The sequence below is a fragment of the Hypomesus nipponensis genome, chromosome 13 (genome assembly GCF_054491055.1).
Source record: "Hypomesus nipponensis isolate SF chromosome 13, ASM5449105v1, whole genome shotgun sequence".
NCBI classification, from domain to species: domain Eukaryota; kingdom Metazoa; phylum Chordata; class Actinopteri; order Osmeriformes; family Osmeridae; genus Hypomesus; species Hypomesus nipponensis.
The window spans coordinates 625,843-641,090 of record NC_140373.1 but is presented as its reverse complement, the minus strand read 5'-3'; the positions used below and the strand labels follow the sequence as shown (position 1 = coordinate 641,090).

The 15,248-nt window shown below is 51.9% G+C and overlaps 3 protein-coding genes across 4 annotated transcripts; 1 reads left to right on the top strand and 2 right to left on the bottom strand.

Moving 5' to 3' along the window:
* Window positions 1-3,747, bottom strand: LOC146259309 (uncharacterized). The gene is made up of 11 exons (XM_084670411.1): window positions 3,464-3,747; window positions 3,275-3,359; window positions 3,051-3,184; window positions 2,459-2,680; window positions 2,239-2,347; window positions 1,810-1,841; window positions 1,544-1,643; window positions 1,285-1,350; window positions 886-978; window positions 495-735; window positions 1-372 (listed from the first exon to the last, which is right to left on the bottom strand). Exons 1-10 carry the CDS (start codon window positions 3,745-3,747, stop codon window positions 559-561), a joined length of 1,302 nt encoding a protein of 433 aa, XP_084526537.1. The 3' UTR covers window positions 1-372; window positions 495-558.
* Window positions 3,748-4,056: 309 nt separating this feature from the next.
* Window positions 4,057-9,174, top strand: LOC146259308 (tectonic-3-like). The gene is made up of 14 exons (XM_084670587.1): window positions 4,057-5,067; window positions 5,157-5,271; window positions 5,476-5,576; window positions 5,666-5,772; window positions 5,955-6,063; window positions 6,150-6,262; window positions 6,505-6,543; window positions 6,642-6,716; window positions 6,805-6,924; window positions 7,326-7,421; window positions 7,624-7,727; window positions 7,980-8,127; window positions 8,527-8,664; window positions 8,750-9,174. Exons 1-14 carry the CDS (start codon window positions 4,686-4,688, stop codon window positions 8,990-8,992), a joined length of 1,890 nt encoding a protein of 629 aa, XP_084526713.1. The 5' UTR covers window positions 4,057-4,685; the 3' UTR covers window positions 8,993-9,174.
* Window positions 9,116-15,182, bottom strand: mto1 (mitochondrial tRNA translation optimization 1). Of its 2 annotated transcripts, XM_084670585.1 has the most exons (13): window positions 15,005-15,182; window positions 14,423-14,637; window positions 14,038-14,237; window positions 13,825-13,942; window positions 13,371-13,669; window positions 12,682-12,794; window positions 12,416-12,606; window positions 12,027-12,157; window positions 10,426-10,630; window positions 10,117-10,288; window positions 9,823-9,932; window positions 9,526-9,683; window positions 9,116-9,376 (listed from the first exon to the last, which is right to left on the bottom strand). In XM_084670585.1, exons 2-13 carry the CDS (start codon window positions 14,619-14,621, stop codon window positions 9,197-9,199), a joined length of 2,076 nt encoding a protein of 691 aa, XP_084526711.1. In that variant the 5' UTR covers window positions 14,622-14,637; window positions 15,005-15,182; the 3' UTR covers window positions 9,116-9,196. The 2 variants fall into 2 exon arrangements, with proteins under 2 accessions (XP_084526711.1, XP_084526712.1); XM_084670586.1 differs by lacking the exon at window positions 15,005-15,182 and having other exon boundaries at window positions 14,423-14,784.
* Between the last annotated feature and the right edge of the window lie 66 nt (window positions 15,183-15,248).

Here is a 15,248-nt window from a genome sequence, read left to right as displayed (position 1 = left end):
TTTGAATGGTTGATCAACTTATTTTAATCAAGTAAACAGTGTTTACATTTGTATAAAAGTCGGTTGTTTGTCACTTGAGAGTGCTTTAACATTTCTCAAACCCAACTTGAATGCCAAAGTGTTAGTTTCCTTCCAGCACACAACCTTAATGTAGGTAAATCCCCAGAATAATCATTGGACCTGTGTTGCTGTTCCCCAACAGCAGGAGAAACAGTTCATTTGTAGACCGTCTCTAGAATCCAGTAGCTCATTCCAGACCAAAGTCCCAGGGTTGTATAGTCTGTCGAGTAGAGCTGTAAAAACTTCAGGCACTGGGACAAAGTGTTGTCCAAATATGTCTATGTGCACCTTTGCAGCACATCTATCTGTAAACTAACAGCATGACATGGGGTCAGTTTGGGTTAATGCACTGGTAAAACTCAATGTAACTTAGTGAGATATTGGCAAAACCTAATCCTTTAATTTTTACTTTTACACATTACAAAATGACTCACTTGTCAAAAAGCAGCTGGAAAACAGCAGCTGAACCAAAAACTTTGCCTGTGTGGCTCTTCCCTCTCAAGCCTGGTCCCACGTGGCCGGGCTGCGGTGATCCTTCCTGGGCTGCTGGGCTCCTCTCTCCAGCAGAAACACCCTGGTCCCTGATGAGGCTGCCACCAGCCCCGAGCAGCGCCCAGACACACACACCGAGGAGCTGAATACAGCAGAGGACAGACCCTGCAGCCTGGACTCAGTCTGGAGGGAGGAGGGAGATTAAGGGATTGAAAGAGAATGTGAGAAAGGAAAAGGGGGTTGGAGGTCAGCAGGGTGTAAAGCAGAGAAGAGAGAAGATGAGAGAGGGAGGCCTGTTTTCTGTGGTTGAGTGTGTTTGTGAGGCCGACTGACCACCATAGTGTGTCTGTTGATGACCCTCAGCATGTGAGCCTGGCTCCCCGCCGCCACCATGTGATCCTGGCCCAGCCAATGGCAGGAGTAGATCTGTAATAACAATGTAATCATAACAAACATAAGCTAGTCTATGAAGCTACCATGGAGCCAGGCAGAAAGCAATAAGAAAAATATTTTCCCAAAAAGTAACAAAAAAAGAAGCTTAGAAAAAAAGCTTAGAAAGATTTAAAAATATATATATATTTTTTTTTTTATTCCCCCCCCAAATTTACTTGAGTGAAAAAGTGTACTTAGAACTTCAACTTTTACCAGAGTTTATTTAAACATGAGTATCTGTACTTCTACTTGAGTGAAGGAGGTGTGCATGTTGACCACCTCTGCCTGGGACACCCTCACCTTGCTGTCCCCCTGGGGGTCAGCTGGGACGCCCCCCAGTTTCCTTCCTGAGCTGTAGTCCCACACCTGCAGACAGAAACATCATCACTTATATTCAACCATAAAGAGTCCATAAACATCCTACACAGACAGGACATGATGAGCTGTGTGGTGTGTGCGCTCTAACTAAAACGGTTCCTTTAATTCACTACATGTACGTTATAAAGTTATTTCTTCCAGACTTATTGTCTGCTGAGCTGTGATTAGCTGCTGTCCTCACCTCCAGGGCGTTGCCCCTCCTCCAGGAGCCAGACAGGATGTGATTGGCTGCAGGGTCAATCTGAAGGGCGTCGCCGCACACGTGAGGACCCAGCAGCATCCTGAAGAGAGTAGACCAAGAGAAAGCCCGACTTATTTTCCTAACGCCTCCAGAGGACACCCTGGGTGGATGAGGTCCTGATAGGAATTTTTATAATAATGTGTTCGTTTAGAACAGGCATTTAAATTCAGTTGGGGTTCAGCACTGTAAATGCACGCAGGCTTTACCTTACGGCATTCTGCTGCCTGGTGTCCCAAAACTGCCAAAAACAGAACATTTCTTTACACAAAGTATTTCATGTAAAGAGTTGTCTGTATGGTGTTATCCTGCCTACCTGTATGGTGTTATCCTGCCTACCTGTATGGTGTTATCCTGTCTACCTGTATGGTGTTATCCTGCCTACCTGTATGGTGTTATCCTGCCTACCTGTATGGTGTTATCCTGCCTACCTGTATGGTGTTATCCTGCCTACCTGTATGGTGTTATCCTGCCTACCTGTATGGTGTTATCCTGTCTACCTGTATGGTGTTATCCTGTCTACCTGTATGGTGTTATCCTGCCTACCTGTATGGTGCTATCCTACCTACCTGTATGGTGTTATCCTGCCTACCTGTATGGTGTTATCCTGTCTACCTGTATGGTGTTATCCTGCCTACCTGTATGGTGTTATCCCAGCCCCCAGAGATGAACTCTCTCTCTTTTTCAGGGTGAAAGGTCACCGCAAACACCCTGAACCTGTGGCCGTCCATCAGAGTCCTGGTGGAGCTGAGAGACACAGAGAGAGAGAGTGCTCCGTAAAACCTTCTGAATACATTTGTGATCTCTGCAGGCCAGGTGAGCAGAGGGGAGCGGTGATGAGGGTGTTTGTGGACACACCTGGCCCTGCAGGTCAGCACTCTCTGGTGAGTGGCCAGGTCGTACAGTAGGATGGAGGAGTCTGAGCCCCCGGTCGCTGCCTTCTCTCCTGAGGGGGAGACGCAGAGAGAGAGGGTCTGCCTGGGGGCCTCGCCCTCCCCCCTCCGCTCAGACCCCCCTCTCTCAGCCCCCACACGCAGTCTCCTCCCCACACGTACCAGCACCTCACCCTGCCGCTCGCGTCTAGACACACACACACACACCCACACACACACACACACACACAAGCAGGACTGATCAGATGCTAACCCAGCAGGTTTACCCCTCGGAGGGCTGTTTCTCTCCAGCCTCCTCTGTGAGAGGCTTCTCCTCCAGACTGTCTCCTGTGTGTCTGCGTGGGCTCTGCCGGCAGTACTCAGTCAGATGGCTGAGCGGTTAGGGAATCGGGCTATTAATCAGAAGGTTGCCGGTTCGATTCCCGGCCGCGCAAAATGAAGTTGTGTCCTTGGGCATGGCACTTCACCCTACTTGCCTCAGGGGAATGTCCCTGCACTTACTGTAAGTCGCTCTGGATAAGAGCGTCTGCTAAATGACGATGATGATGTAAATGTACTCACAGGTGGCCAGCAGTAGGCAATGAGCCTGGGGGCTGAGGGTGAATCTGAGAGCCGTGACCGGCAGGGAGGACAGGATACTGGTGCTGTCCTTCAGGGTCTGCACCAGGTCACCGCTGTCTGGACGGAAGATCTGACAGGGAAGCCCAGGACAGGATTATAGACCTGAATATGAACCACCATACACACCTGCCTACATACTGCAGGGTGTCCAGCCTCCTACCTTGATGGTGCCTTCGCTCAGACCCACAGCCAGCAGAGAGCCATCCTGGCTGAACTGACAGGCCATCACCTCACACCCACAGGCCCTGCCAGGACCATCAGGAGAATGCTCAATATCATTTACTCCATGCACACACACACACACACACACACACACACAGTACACTCTCGTAAACAGTGTACCACTCACAGCTCTGAGTGAATGTGCAGGTTCCCCTGGGTTTTCGGTGTATCTGTGGTTCGGTGCGGCACCTCTGGGTCCACGTCGCCATGGGGGCCTTTAACGGCGGCGATCTGGGGGGAATTTAACACCGGAGGTGTGGCGTCTCTCTCGTCGCTGTCTGACTCTGCCTCGTCCTCCGTGTCCGACTCCCCGGCGTCTGTGCTGGGGTCGGAGTCCGAGTTACTCAGTAAGAACACGGGACTCGTTTTAGACTCCTCCGTTTCCTCGCCCGGTGGAAAGACCGCTGTCATGCTGTTAATACATGTAGGTGAGAAAAGAAATAAGAGCACAACTATAAACGCAATCATATTCAGGCCCCATCATCTCCACGAATCCTTTACAGTAGCCATCTCTGCTCAGCTTTGACGACTACAAACCGTGCAATTTTCTATTCAGTGCGAGTTTAACAGTACTGTAGTGCTAGTTCACTGATGTGTTTTCTGGAAATACAAGTTATCTAAACTGACATCAGAAAATCAGAGCGATTGGCAATAAAATCAATAAACAAACAAACTTTTGCTGTAGACACAAAGTATTTGTAAGTGTTCTGGTTTGCCTTTGCGAAATAGTCTCACTGCATCAACAAACTTCCACCTCCGTCTCCGAGCAAGATAACAAGTAAGTTACGTTGCCTAGCAACCACCCTCGCCCTGAACATTGACGTTATTTTAGTGTCAATTACAAGAAATAAGGAAGCAGAGATTTGAGGCCAGGAAAATGTTTGGTATAAGAACAGAAATATAACGAGCGAGAAATAAATTAGTTCTCTTCTTGGCAAAAAGAGAGAAAGAGAAATTTCCAAATGCAAATGCGGTTAACATCTATTAGGTGTTTTACAGCAGACAGACCGGATATAAACCAAGTTTCCATTTCCTTGGCAACGAAAAGCTTGTGCTTTACTCCTAGTTTGAATGCTGGGTTTGTATTTTCTATGGAATTGTATGTATAGCGTGGCTAGCAACTTTGATCATTCAGAAATTATCATTATTGTTTCCTAACTAAGCTTTTTATTTTGCTCCACGCCTGTAGTAGTATGTAGGCTACATTTTATGCCGTAATCTTAGCTAATTTGCAAACGTCTCCGGGTGCTCGCTACAGTTAGCTAGCCAACAATGTACCACTAGGCTAGCGAGAGACAATATCCATAATTTAGCTCTGGTAGAGAGACAGTAGGGGATATCAGCAGAGGATGCACAGCCCTGGCTTGGTGAACAGAATGACCACGCACCACCTCTGTTGCATTGTACAGCTTCTTGTTGCTCTGTCTGTACATTTGGCTCATGCGGCCACAGACGCAAGTGTCAGTACCGAACCTCCAGCAACCACTGACAACCAGACCCCCGGCCTCTCTAGCTCGTACAACCCAACACCTGGCCCTTTCAGCCCGACCACCGGCGGGCCCGCCGTGTTCACTTTTGTTTCGCCAAGTGCGTTTGAACCCACGGACACCGCAGTCACTCAACAAGCGGTTTCTACTGTAACCACCGATGTGACTCCGTCAATTGGAACCACCGTGCGAGTCACTGAATCTCTCCCTCCACCTACCGACGAGCCAATAGTGATGCCAACAGGTTTACCATTTCTACACCGCGTTTAGTGTTTTGCATATCTTTATCGCATGACGACAGATCGTTTAAAGTCGGCCTCGTGTGTTTTACAGCGTGTTTGTGTGACTTGACCCCCGGTTTCTGTGACCTTCGCTGCTGCTGTGACGTGTTGGACTGCGGAGTACCTGACCTCAGAACCGTCTTCACAGGTTGTGATGAGAAAGTCATGTGAGTGATGATAATAATAATAATGCGTTTCATTTATGGCACAGCCTTAATTAGAGGGATGCTACAAGTTTTAAAAGAAAAAACTATTAGGCAGTTAAAAATAAATAAAAGAATCAATAGACAAATGGCCCCATTCACCTGTTACAAGCAGTGTAACCTTGCGTGTGTGTGTGTCTGTGTTGCGCGGCTGTCTTCGTGGCCCAGATCTGGAGACTGTGTTGAGAAGTGGCTGATGTTCAGAGCCAACATGGATCCATCCTTCATCACTGTAACCAACACACTGTTCTGTGTCCAGCTGGCACAGGGTAAGCTGTCACACACACACACACACACACACACACAATAAGCATAACATGAGCAACATAACCAGTTGTGCCCCTGTCTCTGTGGGCAGAGACCCCCCAGTCTGTGCCAGTGCTGTCTCAGAAGCCTGCTGTGTTGGACGCCTTCACGTGGCAGCCCCCTGCACACAGCAGCCTCCTCACCAAACACTTCTACAGGGTACTACTCCCTTTTACCCTAATCTTTTACTGCTGTCTTTCACTGACATGTGTTTCCAGTAAAGTTCTACAACCCTTTTACATCCATATCTCCCAACTAAATATTCATTTATTTCAGACATTTAATTGAGTCGACGCCGCTCCTCTTATACCATTGAATCTCTGTCACTGTGACTGTCGCAGGTTGATGATGTCATCCTGAGCCAGTATGGCGGCAGCTCTGTACGGGGCCTCCTCCGCCAGCCGTCTCCCGGCTCCGCCTCCTCCTCCTGCGTCGACCACAACCCTGCCAGTGAGTCAGCGCTCTACCACATCTCCCAGGTTACCTGTTACCAGCCGGGGCTGTGACATCATCGCCCTGTGCCCTTGCTTCTGCAGGGTTCCTGCGGTCTGAGTCTCTGTCCTGCTCCCGGACCCTGACGCCCCAGAGCTGCAGCTCAGACCCTCGTCTCAACGCACGCTCCTACTTCACCAGCCTCAGCCTCCTCAAGGTGTGTGTTTGGAGTTTAGCAGACATCTGTAACAAGTTCAGACAGACAGGCAGGCAGGCAGACAAGCAGGCAGGTTGGTGTTCTTGATCCTTCTCTTCTCTCCGAATCCTAACATAAATAAATCCTAACCCTATCTGAGCTCAACACTCTTATCAACACGATGTATGATAATAAAGGATGAGCCTCTTGCGCTTGTATGAAACTGATGCTCTGCCTCTGCTGTGTTCCCTTGGCTGTTCCAGGCTCCACTTCCTGACTCTGTGGGTGTGTCTGATTCGCTGGTGAGCCCGCTCAGAACAGCGTGTCATTGCGTGAAAAACATTTGCTCTGTCTCTTGTGTGTTGACTGGTTATAAGGGGCTTCTGTCTTTTGATCGCAGATTCCGGTCATTCCCCTGTCTGAGTGGCCAGAGCCGAGGGAACAAAATGGCTCCTGTCTGAATGTGGTGTCAGAGGTTTGTAAACGGAACATCACAACTCCACCTTTAATAACCCCCTGACAGACCATCTCAGTAACAGTGTTTGTTCTCCTGGGTGGTGCAGGTGGAGTATGTGATCTGGTTCAGTGGCCAAGGTCAGCTGGTGGAGGCCAGGGTGACGGTGGTCCTGGTGAACAGCAGCTCAGACGGCTCTCTCATGCAGACTCACGCCGTCCGCTACGAGGTACCGCAGCACTGCCCAGCACCATGAGTCTCACCAGGCTGTGTGGACCATACACGTATATATGTCTATGGTGTGGACGCTCATGCTAACAACAGCTCATGCTACTAACACCACGGCTATTTGGATGCTCATGCTAATAACACCAGGCAGTTCTGCTCTCATAAACACACATCTCTACCATACAACTGTGCTATGTCTGTTTCAGATTTTAACTTTTTGATGTTTGTATTCATTTAGTAGACACTTTTATCCAAAGAGACATGTAACTAGTGCACATACAAAGCCCAGCAGCAGACTATGTAGTTGTTCATTCTTCTGGTGGTCAGTCAGGGAGCGGTCTGTGCTACTGAAGACTGCCACACAGCTCTGTTCACATGGCTGACGTCATCTGTGACCCACAGCTGGACACGCCCCCTCCCACCCAAGAGCCCCGCCCTCCTGTGGGACTTCCTGTGGGGTCTCCTGTGATTGGTCAGTTTGGTGAAGCAGTCCAGACTGTATCCTTGGTGAGAGACATCACAATGTGGATGTTTGTAATTTTATGGGGCCAGAGACAACTCCAGAACAACAGAACCTAAAGCTAACGATGTCCATGAGATGCTGTCTTTCCCGAGGTGTGGAGTGTGTGTTTCTGTGAGATGTGGTGTTTCCTGAGGTGTGTGTTTCTGTGAGATGTGGTGTTTCCTGACTGCTGCTTAGCTGACGGTTCAGGGGGCGTCTCCAGGGGGGGGGTGCTCTCCTGACCCCGCCCTCCGCACCCCCATCCTCTTCACCCACAACACCTTCACCGGCTGCTTCTTCAGGTACCACAGCACCCACACTGTAGTTTTATAAAGGTAAACGACTGGTCAGCCATGTTGATTTGAAGAACTACAGCCAAGTGGAGGTCACACTCACAGATGCATCCTGGGTAACTTGATTGATGATTGATCACACAGTGCTGGTCAGGAACCTTAAGGCGCTTCGCTCCCCCTTACCCCTCCCTGTCTCTCCTCTCCCTGTCTCCCCCTCTCTGTCTCTCCTCTCCCTGTCTCCCCCTCTCTGTCTCCCCCCAGCTCCCCCTCCACGAACTGCTCTGTGCTGCGTGCTCAGCTGTATGGGCTCCTGCAGGGCCTGGCCTCCCCTGACCTGGTGGTGATGAACTTTGGCCCAGAGCCGGACTGGGCGCGGGTCATCACCCAGGCGTGTCCCCAGGCCCCGGAGGTCAGTCTGCCTCCAGCCAGCCTCTCTGGAGCTCACACTCCCAAACAGTCACACTGGAGTGATGTTCCACTGACACAGGATGGTCATGGTCATGATGTGGTGTGGATGGTCATGATGTGGTGTGGATGGTCATGGTCATGATGTGGTGTGGATGGTCATGATGTGGTGTGGATGGTTATGGTCATGATGTGGTGTGGATGGTCATGATGTGGTGTGGATGGTTATGGTCATGATGTGGTGTGGATGGTCATGATGTGGTGTGGATGGTCATGGTCATGATGTGGTGTGGATGGTCATGGTCATGATGTGGTGTGGATGGTCATGGGGATGATGGTCATATTGAGGATGTAGGTTTAGATGTTATATCCAGTAACGTCCCAACCCCCCCCTCCATCGCAGGGGGAGGGGTGTGAGACAGGCTGCCTGCTCCCCCGCTCCCTCTCCGTCCAGCTGCTGTGGGCCCGGCTGGGTCTCCTGGCTCTGCCTCAGAACTACATCCTGGGAGCCAGGTACCAGTTCAGCTGCCAGCAGCTCCAGGTGTGTGACCCTTCAGGTGTAACCCTCCCTCTCTCATCTTACCTGCTGCCTGTGTTCACACCTGATGACCTCCCTCCCTCCCCAGTGTCCCCTCCTCTCTTCCCTCGCTGTGACCACCGAGGTGACGTTCGTCGACATCACAACGTACCCAGAACCCCCCAGGGGCCGCTCCCAGCCGGAGTGGAAGTTTCCGTTCGGCTTCTTCTCCCGGGGGTGGGAGGAGCTGGATGGACACTCACTGGACAGTGCTGGCGTCTGCTGGGCCGTGTGTAGCCGCGCAGGGGCCGGGCTAACGATGCTAGTGGCGCTACACATGCTAATCAGGTAGTCAAGCACTGTGTGGTTGGTTGGTTATAAACTCCAGACGTCAGGTGGAAGGTAGTGTTTGCAGCAGGAAAATGTGACTACAGTACATTGCTATAACTCATTCCTTCAACATTTCTACAAATAATTTTTATAAAATGTGTAATTTATTTTTGTACATGTTCCTATAATACAGACTTTGCTTGATTCCAGTGTTGTGGTGGTTATTTCACTGAGGTAGAGAGAGGGTCCCCTGCCCCCCTGCCCCCCCTTCCTGCTGGCCGGGCCCCCGGGGGGGCTGAGGAGGGGGGGTGTGAGGTGTGTGTCTCCGGGATGTCTTGTGGACATAGTTCAGCAGGTTGACCACACCTGCCGGGGTCATGCCGGGCAGACGGCTAGCTGCACCCAGCTGAACATGGAGCAGACAGCAGAGGAACACAGCAAGTAAGGGGAGACCGGCAGTAAAACTATAGCTCAACTATTAGGAATATAAAGTGTGGCGTGCTGATGGATCTGTACAGTAAACGATGGAGATGTGTTGAGGTGTGTTCCTCTCACCGTGCTGGGCCGAGCGCGGTCCAGGACCTCGCGGACCTCCTGAGAGAACCCTACAGGCAGGCTCAGGTAGTCCAGGTCCTGGGGCAGCGAGAGGCCGTCCTCCCTCCGGATCCTCTCCATCTCCCTCCTCTGCTTCTCACAGTGGGGCCTGTACACCGCTGGAGACGCACACGTCACACACACACATGTACACGTCACACACACACATCTTACACACGGCTCTGCAGCTTCATGAGCTGATGCGGTTTAGTGATTTTATATTCGTGAAATTCTTCAGATGCACTGTTGCTCGTTTACCTTCAATCTTGAGTCTCTGTGCGAATTCCAAGTAAGGCGAAAGGCATTCTGGGAAGGCGGAGGCCAGCATTTGGAAGGACACGTCTTTATACTGTAACAGATCCACACCACTGCCAGGAGTGGTATGTGTCATCGTTACCAAGAAAACACCAGTCACCCTCAAAGTTTACAACATGGAAAGAACTTACTGAATCTATCAAGACCAAGCTGACATCCTTTCATGTGAGATTTTGACTTGACACCCCCCAGACACCAGGGAGAGACAGAGAGAGAGACAGAGAGAGAGAGCCTCACCTCAGGGTGGAGGTCTTGGTCTCACTCACTCCCACGAGGCCCAGCTTGTCCCTCCAGCGACTGGCCGGCAGACGGAGCGAGAGCAGGGTGTCCAGTCCTCCCTGGAGCCCCTCACTCACCCTCAGCACCTCCTGGTGCCGCCGGGGCGACACGCAGCCCACCTCCTCAAATCCTGGCCGGGTCAAAGGTCACGCAGGGGGAAATGGTCAGCCGAGGCTCCCTTTGTACTGTCGTCATGACGAGGGGTTGAGGGAATGGACTGAATTGTGACGTACGGAGCTACTGAGCAGTGAGTGTAAACCCACAAACCTCTGGGGGTGAGGCGCAGGTCGGCGTTGTCAGGTCTGAGGGACGTTCTGAACTCAGCCCGGCTGGTGAACATGCGATAGGGTTCTGTCACCCCGCGACCCACCAGGTCGTCGACCAGAACGCCGATGTAGCTCTGGGTCCTGGACAGCGCCAGGGGGGGCAGGGAGAGGGCGGCCCGGCCGGCGTTCACCCCTGCCCACAGGCCCTGCGGAGGGGCGGGACAGGGTGAGAGACTAGGAGGGACAGGCCCTCGGAGGGGCAGGACAGGGTGAGAGACTAGGAGGGACAGGCCCTCGGAGGGGCGGGACAGGGTGAGAGACTAGGAGGGACAGGCCCTCGGAGGGGCGGGACAGGGTGAGAGACTAGGAGGGACAGGCCCTCTGAGGGGCGGGACAGGGTGAGAGACTAGGAGGGACAGGCCCTCGGAGGGGCGGGACAGGGTGAGAGACTAGGAAGGACAGGCCCTCGGAGGGGCAGGACAGGGTGAGAGACTAGGAGGGACAGGCCCTCGGAGGGGCGGGACAGGGTGAGAGACTAGGAGGGACAGGCCCTCGGAGGGGCGGGACAGGGTGAGAGACTAGGAGGGACAGGCCCTCGGAGGGGCGGGACAGGGTGAGAGACTAGGAGGGACAGGCCCTCGGAGGGGCGGGACAGGGTGAGAGACTAGGAGGGACAGGCCCTCGGAGGGGCGGGACAGGGTGAGAGACTAGGAGGGACAGGCCCTCGGAGGGGCGGGACAGGGTGAGAGACTAGGAGGGACAGGCCCTCGGAGGGGCGGGACAGGGTGAGAGACTAGGAGGGACAGGCCCTCGGAGGGGCGGGACAGGGTGAGAGACTAGGAGGGTCCCCAGGATGCCAGACCAGGCAGAGCATCCAGCATGTCTCAGTACAAGGTTCCAGAAACCTCATTAACTCTGGGTTGTGGAACAGAGTACATAAGGATGGGCGATAGGTATAGCTCAGTGGTAGAGCCTTGTAATGCAAATCAGGCTGCAGGTTCAAATCCAGGAGGAGTGGGGAGAGGAGAACAGAGAAGCCTAAAACAGTAGATTAAAGCAGGGCACAATATTGTACAGTAGAGGATATTTTCACAGTACAGCAGTCGAGTCCTCATCAAGTACTAATATTTTGTCAACTTTTCAAAACTTTTTAGAGAAACTTTTTCTGAAAATATTTATGTAACTTTTAAACTTTTTGTTAAATATTTAGGGAAACTTTTTCAAAAATATTTTGTCAACCTTTCGAACTTACCAAAAATATTTTTTCACAGAGGAAAACAGAGAAGCCTACAGTACAATAGTACAGTAGCGCAGTCAATCCTCATCAAGTACTCAATGTTTTAAAAAATACCAACAAATACAGAGCGAGTAAATGTAAGTAAAAAGTACAGATATTTGTGCAAAACATTGTACAAGTACTGACACCTGAAAAGATTTAAGTACATTAACAAAGTATTTGTACTTCGTTACTTCCCATCTCAGTTTGTTACTTTGGATGATTATGCTAAAACAAGACATCATTATTAGTTATTGTACAGTTAAGGAATCCAGTTTGTAACTGTAGCATTTCCTCCTGTCCTGTGGTGGCGCTGTGGGCCCTACCTGAGCTGCTGCTTCTTCGTAGCCGGTGGTGCCGTTGATCTGGCCAGCGAGGAAGAGGCCCTGCGTGCTCTTCACCTGCAGGGAGGGGGTCAGCTGGGTGGGACACACATAGTCATACTGCACCCCGTAACCTAGAGACAGAGAGACAGAGTGTGGAACTGTCTGAATGACAGACAGGCTGGTGGTCCTACCAGGGGTGTGTTATGATGGTATGGTGGTCCTACCAGGGGTGTGTTATGATGGTATGATGGTTCTACCAGGGGTGTGTTATGAGGGTGTGGTGGTTCTACCAGGGGTGTGTTATGAGGGTGTGGTGGTTCTACCAGGGGTGTGTTATGAGGGTGTGGTGGTCCTACCAGGGGTGTGTTATGAGGGTGTGGTGGTCCTACCAGGGGTGTGTATCTCTGCCCGGTGCAAAGGAGGGATCTCCCTGAGGAGGCGGAGCTGCAGGTCAGGGGGCATGGTCATGGACAGGCCCTGGGGGTACAGGAGGTCGGAGGTCAAACCCTCTGGCTCCAGCCACACCTGGTGCTGTCGCCCCGGAAACCGCAGTACTCGTGACTCGATGGACGGGCAGTACCTGAGACAGATGCCAGCGGCTGTTAGGGTGGAGGTGTGTCAGTGTGTGTGCATGTATCCATGTGTGTGTGTTCACCTGGGTCCCTTGGTGTCCTGCTGGATGTGACAGTTGAGGTGCAGACTGTCTCTCACCACCCTCTCTACCCCAGCTGTGGTCTGGGTTAGATGACACGGCAGCTGCTCCTCTGGCTGCACAACAACACAACACACCTCAACACACAACAACACAACACAACACACCTCAACACACAACAACACAACACAACACACCTCAACACAACACACCTCAACACACCTCAACACAACACACCTCAACACAACACACCTCAACACACAACAACACACAACAACACAACACACCTCAACACACCTCAACACAACACACCTCAACACAACACGCCTCAACACAACACACCTCAACACAACACACCACACCTCAACACAACACACCTCAACACGCCTCAACACAACACACCTCAACACACCTCAACACAACACACCTCAACACACCACACCTCAACACACCAACACAACACAACACGCCTCAACACAACACACCTCAACACAACACACCTCAACACAACACAACACACCTCAACACAACACACCTCAACACACCACAACACAACAGCTCCTCAGCGTCACCAAAGCCACACACCCGCCTCTAGCACTGACAACATCTTGTGTCTTCAGAAGACAACATGAACACCTCCTGTTCCAAGATGGAGTCTGTGTTTGGCCTCTGTGGCCCTCAGTAGCTCCTACCTTGCAGTGCACGTGTGTGTTAATGAAGCTGAATGGTGTGGGCTGTTTGTCTGGTTCTGAGAGCTGAGCCAGGGACAGGTCTACCGAGGCCTTCAGGATGCGTGGGGGGGTTCCAGTCCTCAGCCGGCCCACCCGCAGCCCCAGCCTCTCTCTCAGGGTGTTGGACAGCCCAGCGCTGGAGGGGGCGTCCCCAATCCTCCCCCCAGGAGAGTTGGTTTGGCCCATGAAGAGGAAGCCAGAGAGGAAGGTGCCTGTGGTCAGTACCACTGAGCTGGCCAGGAGGGGGTGGCTTGCCCCCACTCATGAGGAGGCAGTGGCAGAGAGAGAGAGTGAGACCAAATTGGGACAATTTTGAAAGCCAACTTGCTGTACATTTACATGCATTAATTTACCAGGTTCTTTTAGCAGACACAACTCTACATTGAGGCCAGATTGACCCTAGCCAGCTCCTTACCCAGAGTGACCCCAGTGACTCTGTGTTGCCCTGGTTCATCTGGGAGGGAGTCTGACACCAGCAGCTCCTCCACGGAGCCCTCAACCACCGTCAGCCTGGGGGTGGACAGCAGCTCTGCCTGGGTGGGGGTGAAGGATGGAGGACAAATCTACCAATCTCTCTGCCCCAGACTCCACTACACGGCCTGCCCAGGGTTCGTCCAGCAGTGCTTACCTGGATGAACTGGCGGTAGCGCTGGCGGTCCAGCTGGGCACGAGGCCCCCACACGGCCGGGCCCTTGCTGCGGTTCAGGATGGAGAAGTGGACCCCGGCCCAGTCCCCCGCCCTGCCACACAGGCCGTCCAGGGCGTCCACCTCCCTCACCAGCTGGCCCTTCCCCACGCCCCCCAGGGAGGGGTTACAGGACAGCGCCCCTGGGGGACAGCACAGGGTCAGACACGCTCTCATGGACACACGAGGGGTATCCAGCCCTGCTCCTGGAGAGATACCTGCCCAAAGGATTTTGCTCCTGCACTAATCTAACACAACTCATTTTAATAATTAGCAGTATGATTGAGGGAACTAGATGGGACGTGATCCCTCCCTCTTCCTCTCTTACCGATGGTGTGCATCTTCTGTGTGATGAGGAGGGTCTCTGCCCCCACCCTGGCGGCACTCGCGGCTGCCTCGGTCCCCGCGTGGCCCCCCCCAACCACGATGACATCATACCGCTGCCTGGCAACGCCACTTGCTGGCCGGGCGGACGGAAGGGACAGGAAGTTGTGTCGAAGCCTCAGGGGCAGTTTCCATGCCAACATGAGAGAGCAAGGGTTGCTGGGAATAGAGATTAGGAAAACCCAGGGTAGGAGTGGAGGTCACATTGTTTGGTGTTGTTTTCAATTTTTTGTAATTGTCCTTGAGGGTTTAGGTTGGTTGAGGGGCAGTTCTATGGGCGTATGTGAAGCCGTCTGTGACATGCTTGCGTGTAAAAAGGGCTATACAAATAAATTTGATTTGATTTGTATTATAATCAGTACTCAACTCTTACTCAATCGTACGTACAGCTCTTACTTTAAGAGACGCAGACGTGACATTTACAAGACTAGATCAAAACATTTGCAGGATGCGTTTCTCCCCAGATACTTGGCTCATTCAAGACAACAACCATGATCTCAAGCACCGAGCATGCAGGGTAACTCACCAACCAGCTATTTTCGCTGCAGAGTGGGAATGAACACGGACACAAGTATCTAAATGGCTTCCACAATATTTTGGGTGGTTGGTGAGCAACCTTTATGTATCTATACATGAAACGATTACTAAACACCAAGCCAGTCGTTCATATGGGGGCCGCCATTGCTCTCATGGTCTAAAATCGTAATACAGGAAATAAATGCGCGTCAATAAATGTGTTGCGTCATTATTGTGACTGTAGAAAAGCAAAC

Bases quoted from the DNA above. Each gene is read 5' to 3' on its own strand.
- LOC146259309 (XM_084670411.1), bottom strand. From the start codon at position 3,747: ATGACAGCGGTCTTTCCACCGGGCGAGGAAACGGAGGAGTCTAAAACG. The intron at 2,348-2,458 runs GTGTGTCCACAA...TGTGTCTCTCAG, and splicing joins GTGCTGACCTGCAGGGCCAG to CTCCACCAGGACTCTGATGG. The intron at 979-1,284 runs GTGAGGGTGTCC...TTGTTATTACAG, and splicing joins ACCCCCAGGGGGACAGCAAG to ATCTACTCCTGCCATTGGCT.
- LOC146259308 (XM_084670587.1), top strand. From the start codon at position 4,686: ATGCACAGCCCTGGCTTGGTGAACAGAATGACCACGCACCACCTCTGT. The intron at 6,263-6,504 runs GTGTGTGTTTGG...TGGCTGTTCCAG, and splicing joins CCAGCCTCAGCCTCCTCAAG to GCTCCACTTCCTGACTCTGT. The intron at 7,728-7,979 runs GTACCACAGCAC...GTCTCCCCCCAG, and splicing joins TTCACCGGCTGCTTCTTCAG to CTCCCCCTCCACGAACTGCT.
- mto1 (XM_084670585.1), bottom strand. From the start codon at position 14,621: ATGTTGGCATGGAAACTGCCCCTGAGGCTTCGACACAACTTCCTGTCC. The intron at 9,684-9,822 runs GTAAACGAGCAA...GTGCGTCTCCAG, and splicing joins ACAGAGACTCAAGATTGAAG to CGGTGTACAGGCCCCACTGT. The intron at 9,377-9,525 runs GTGAGAGGAACA...CTCCATGTTCAG, and splicing joins ACCGCGCTCGGCCCAGCACG to CTGGGTGCAGCTAGCCGTCT.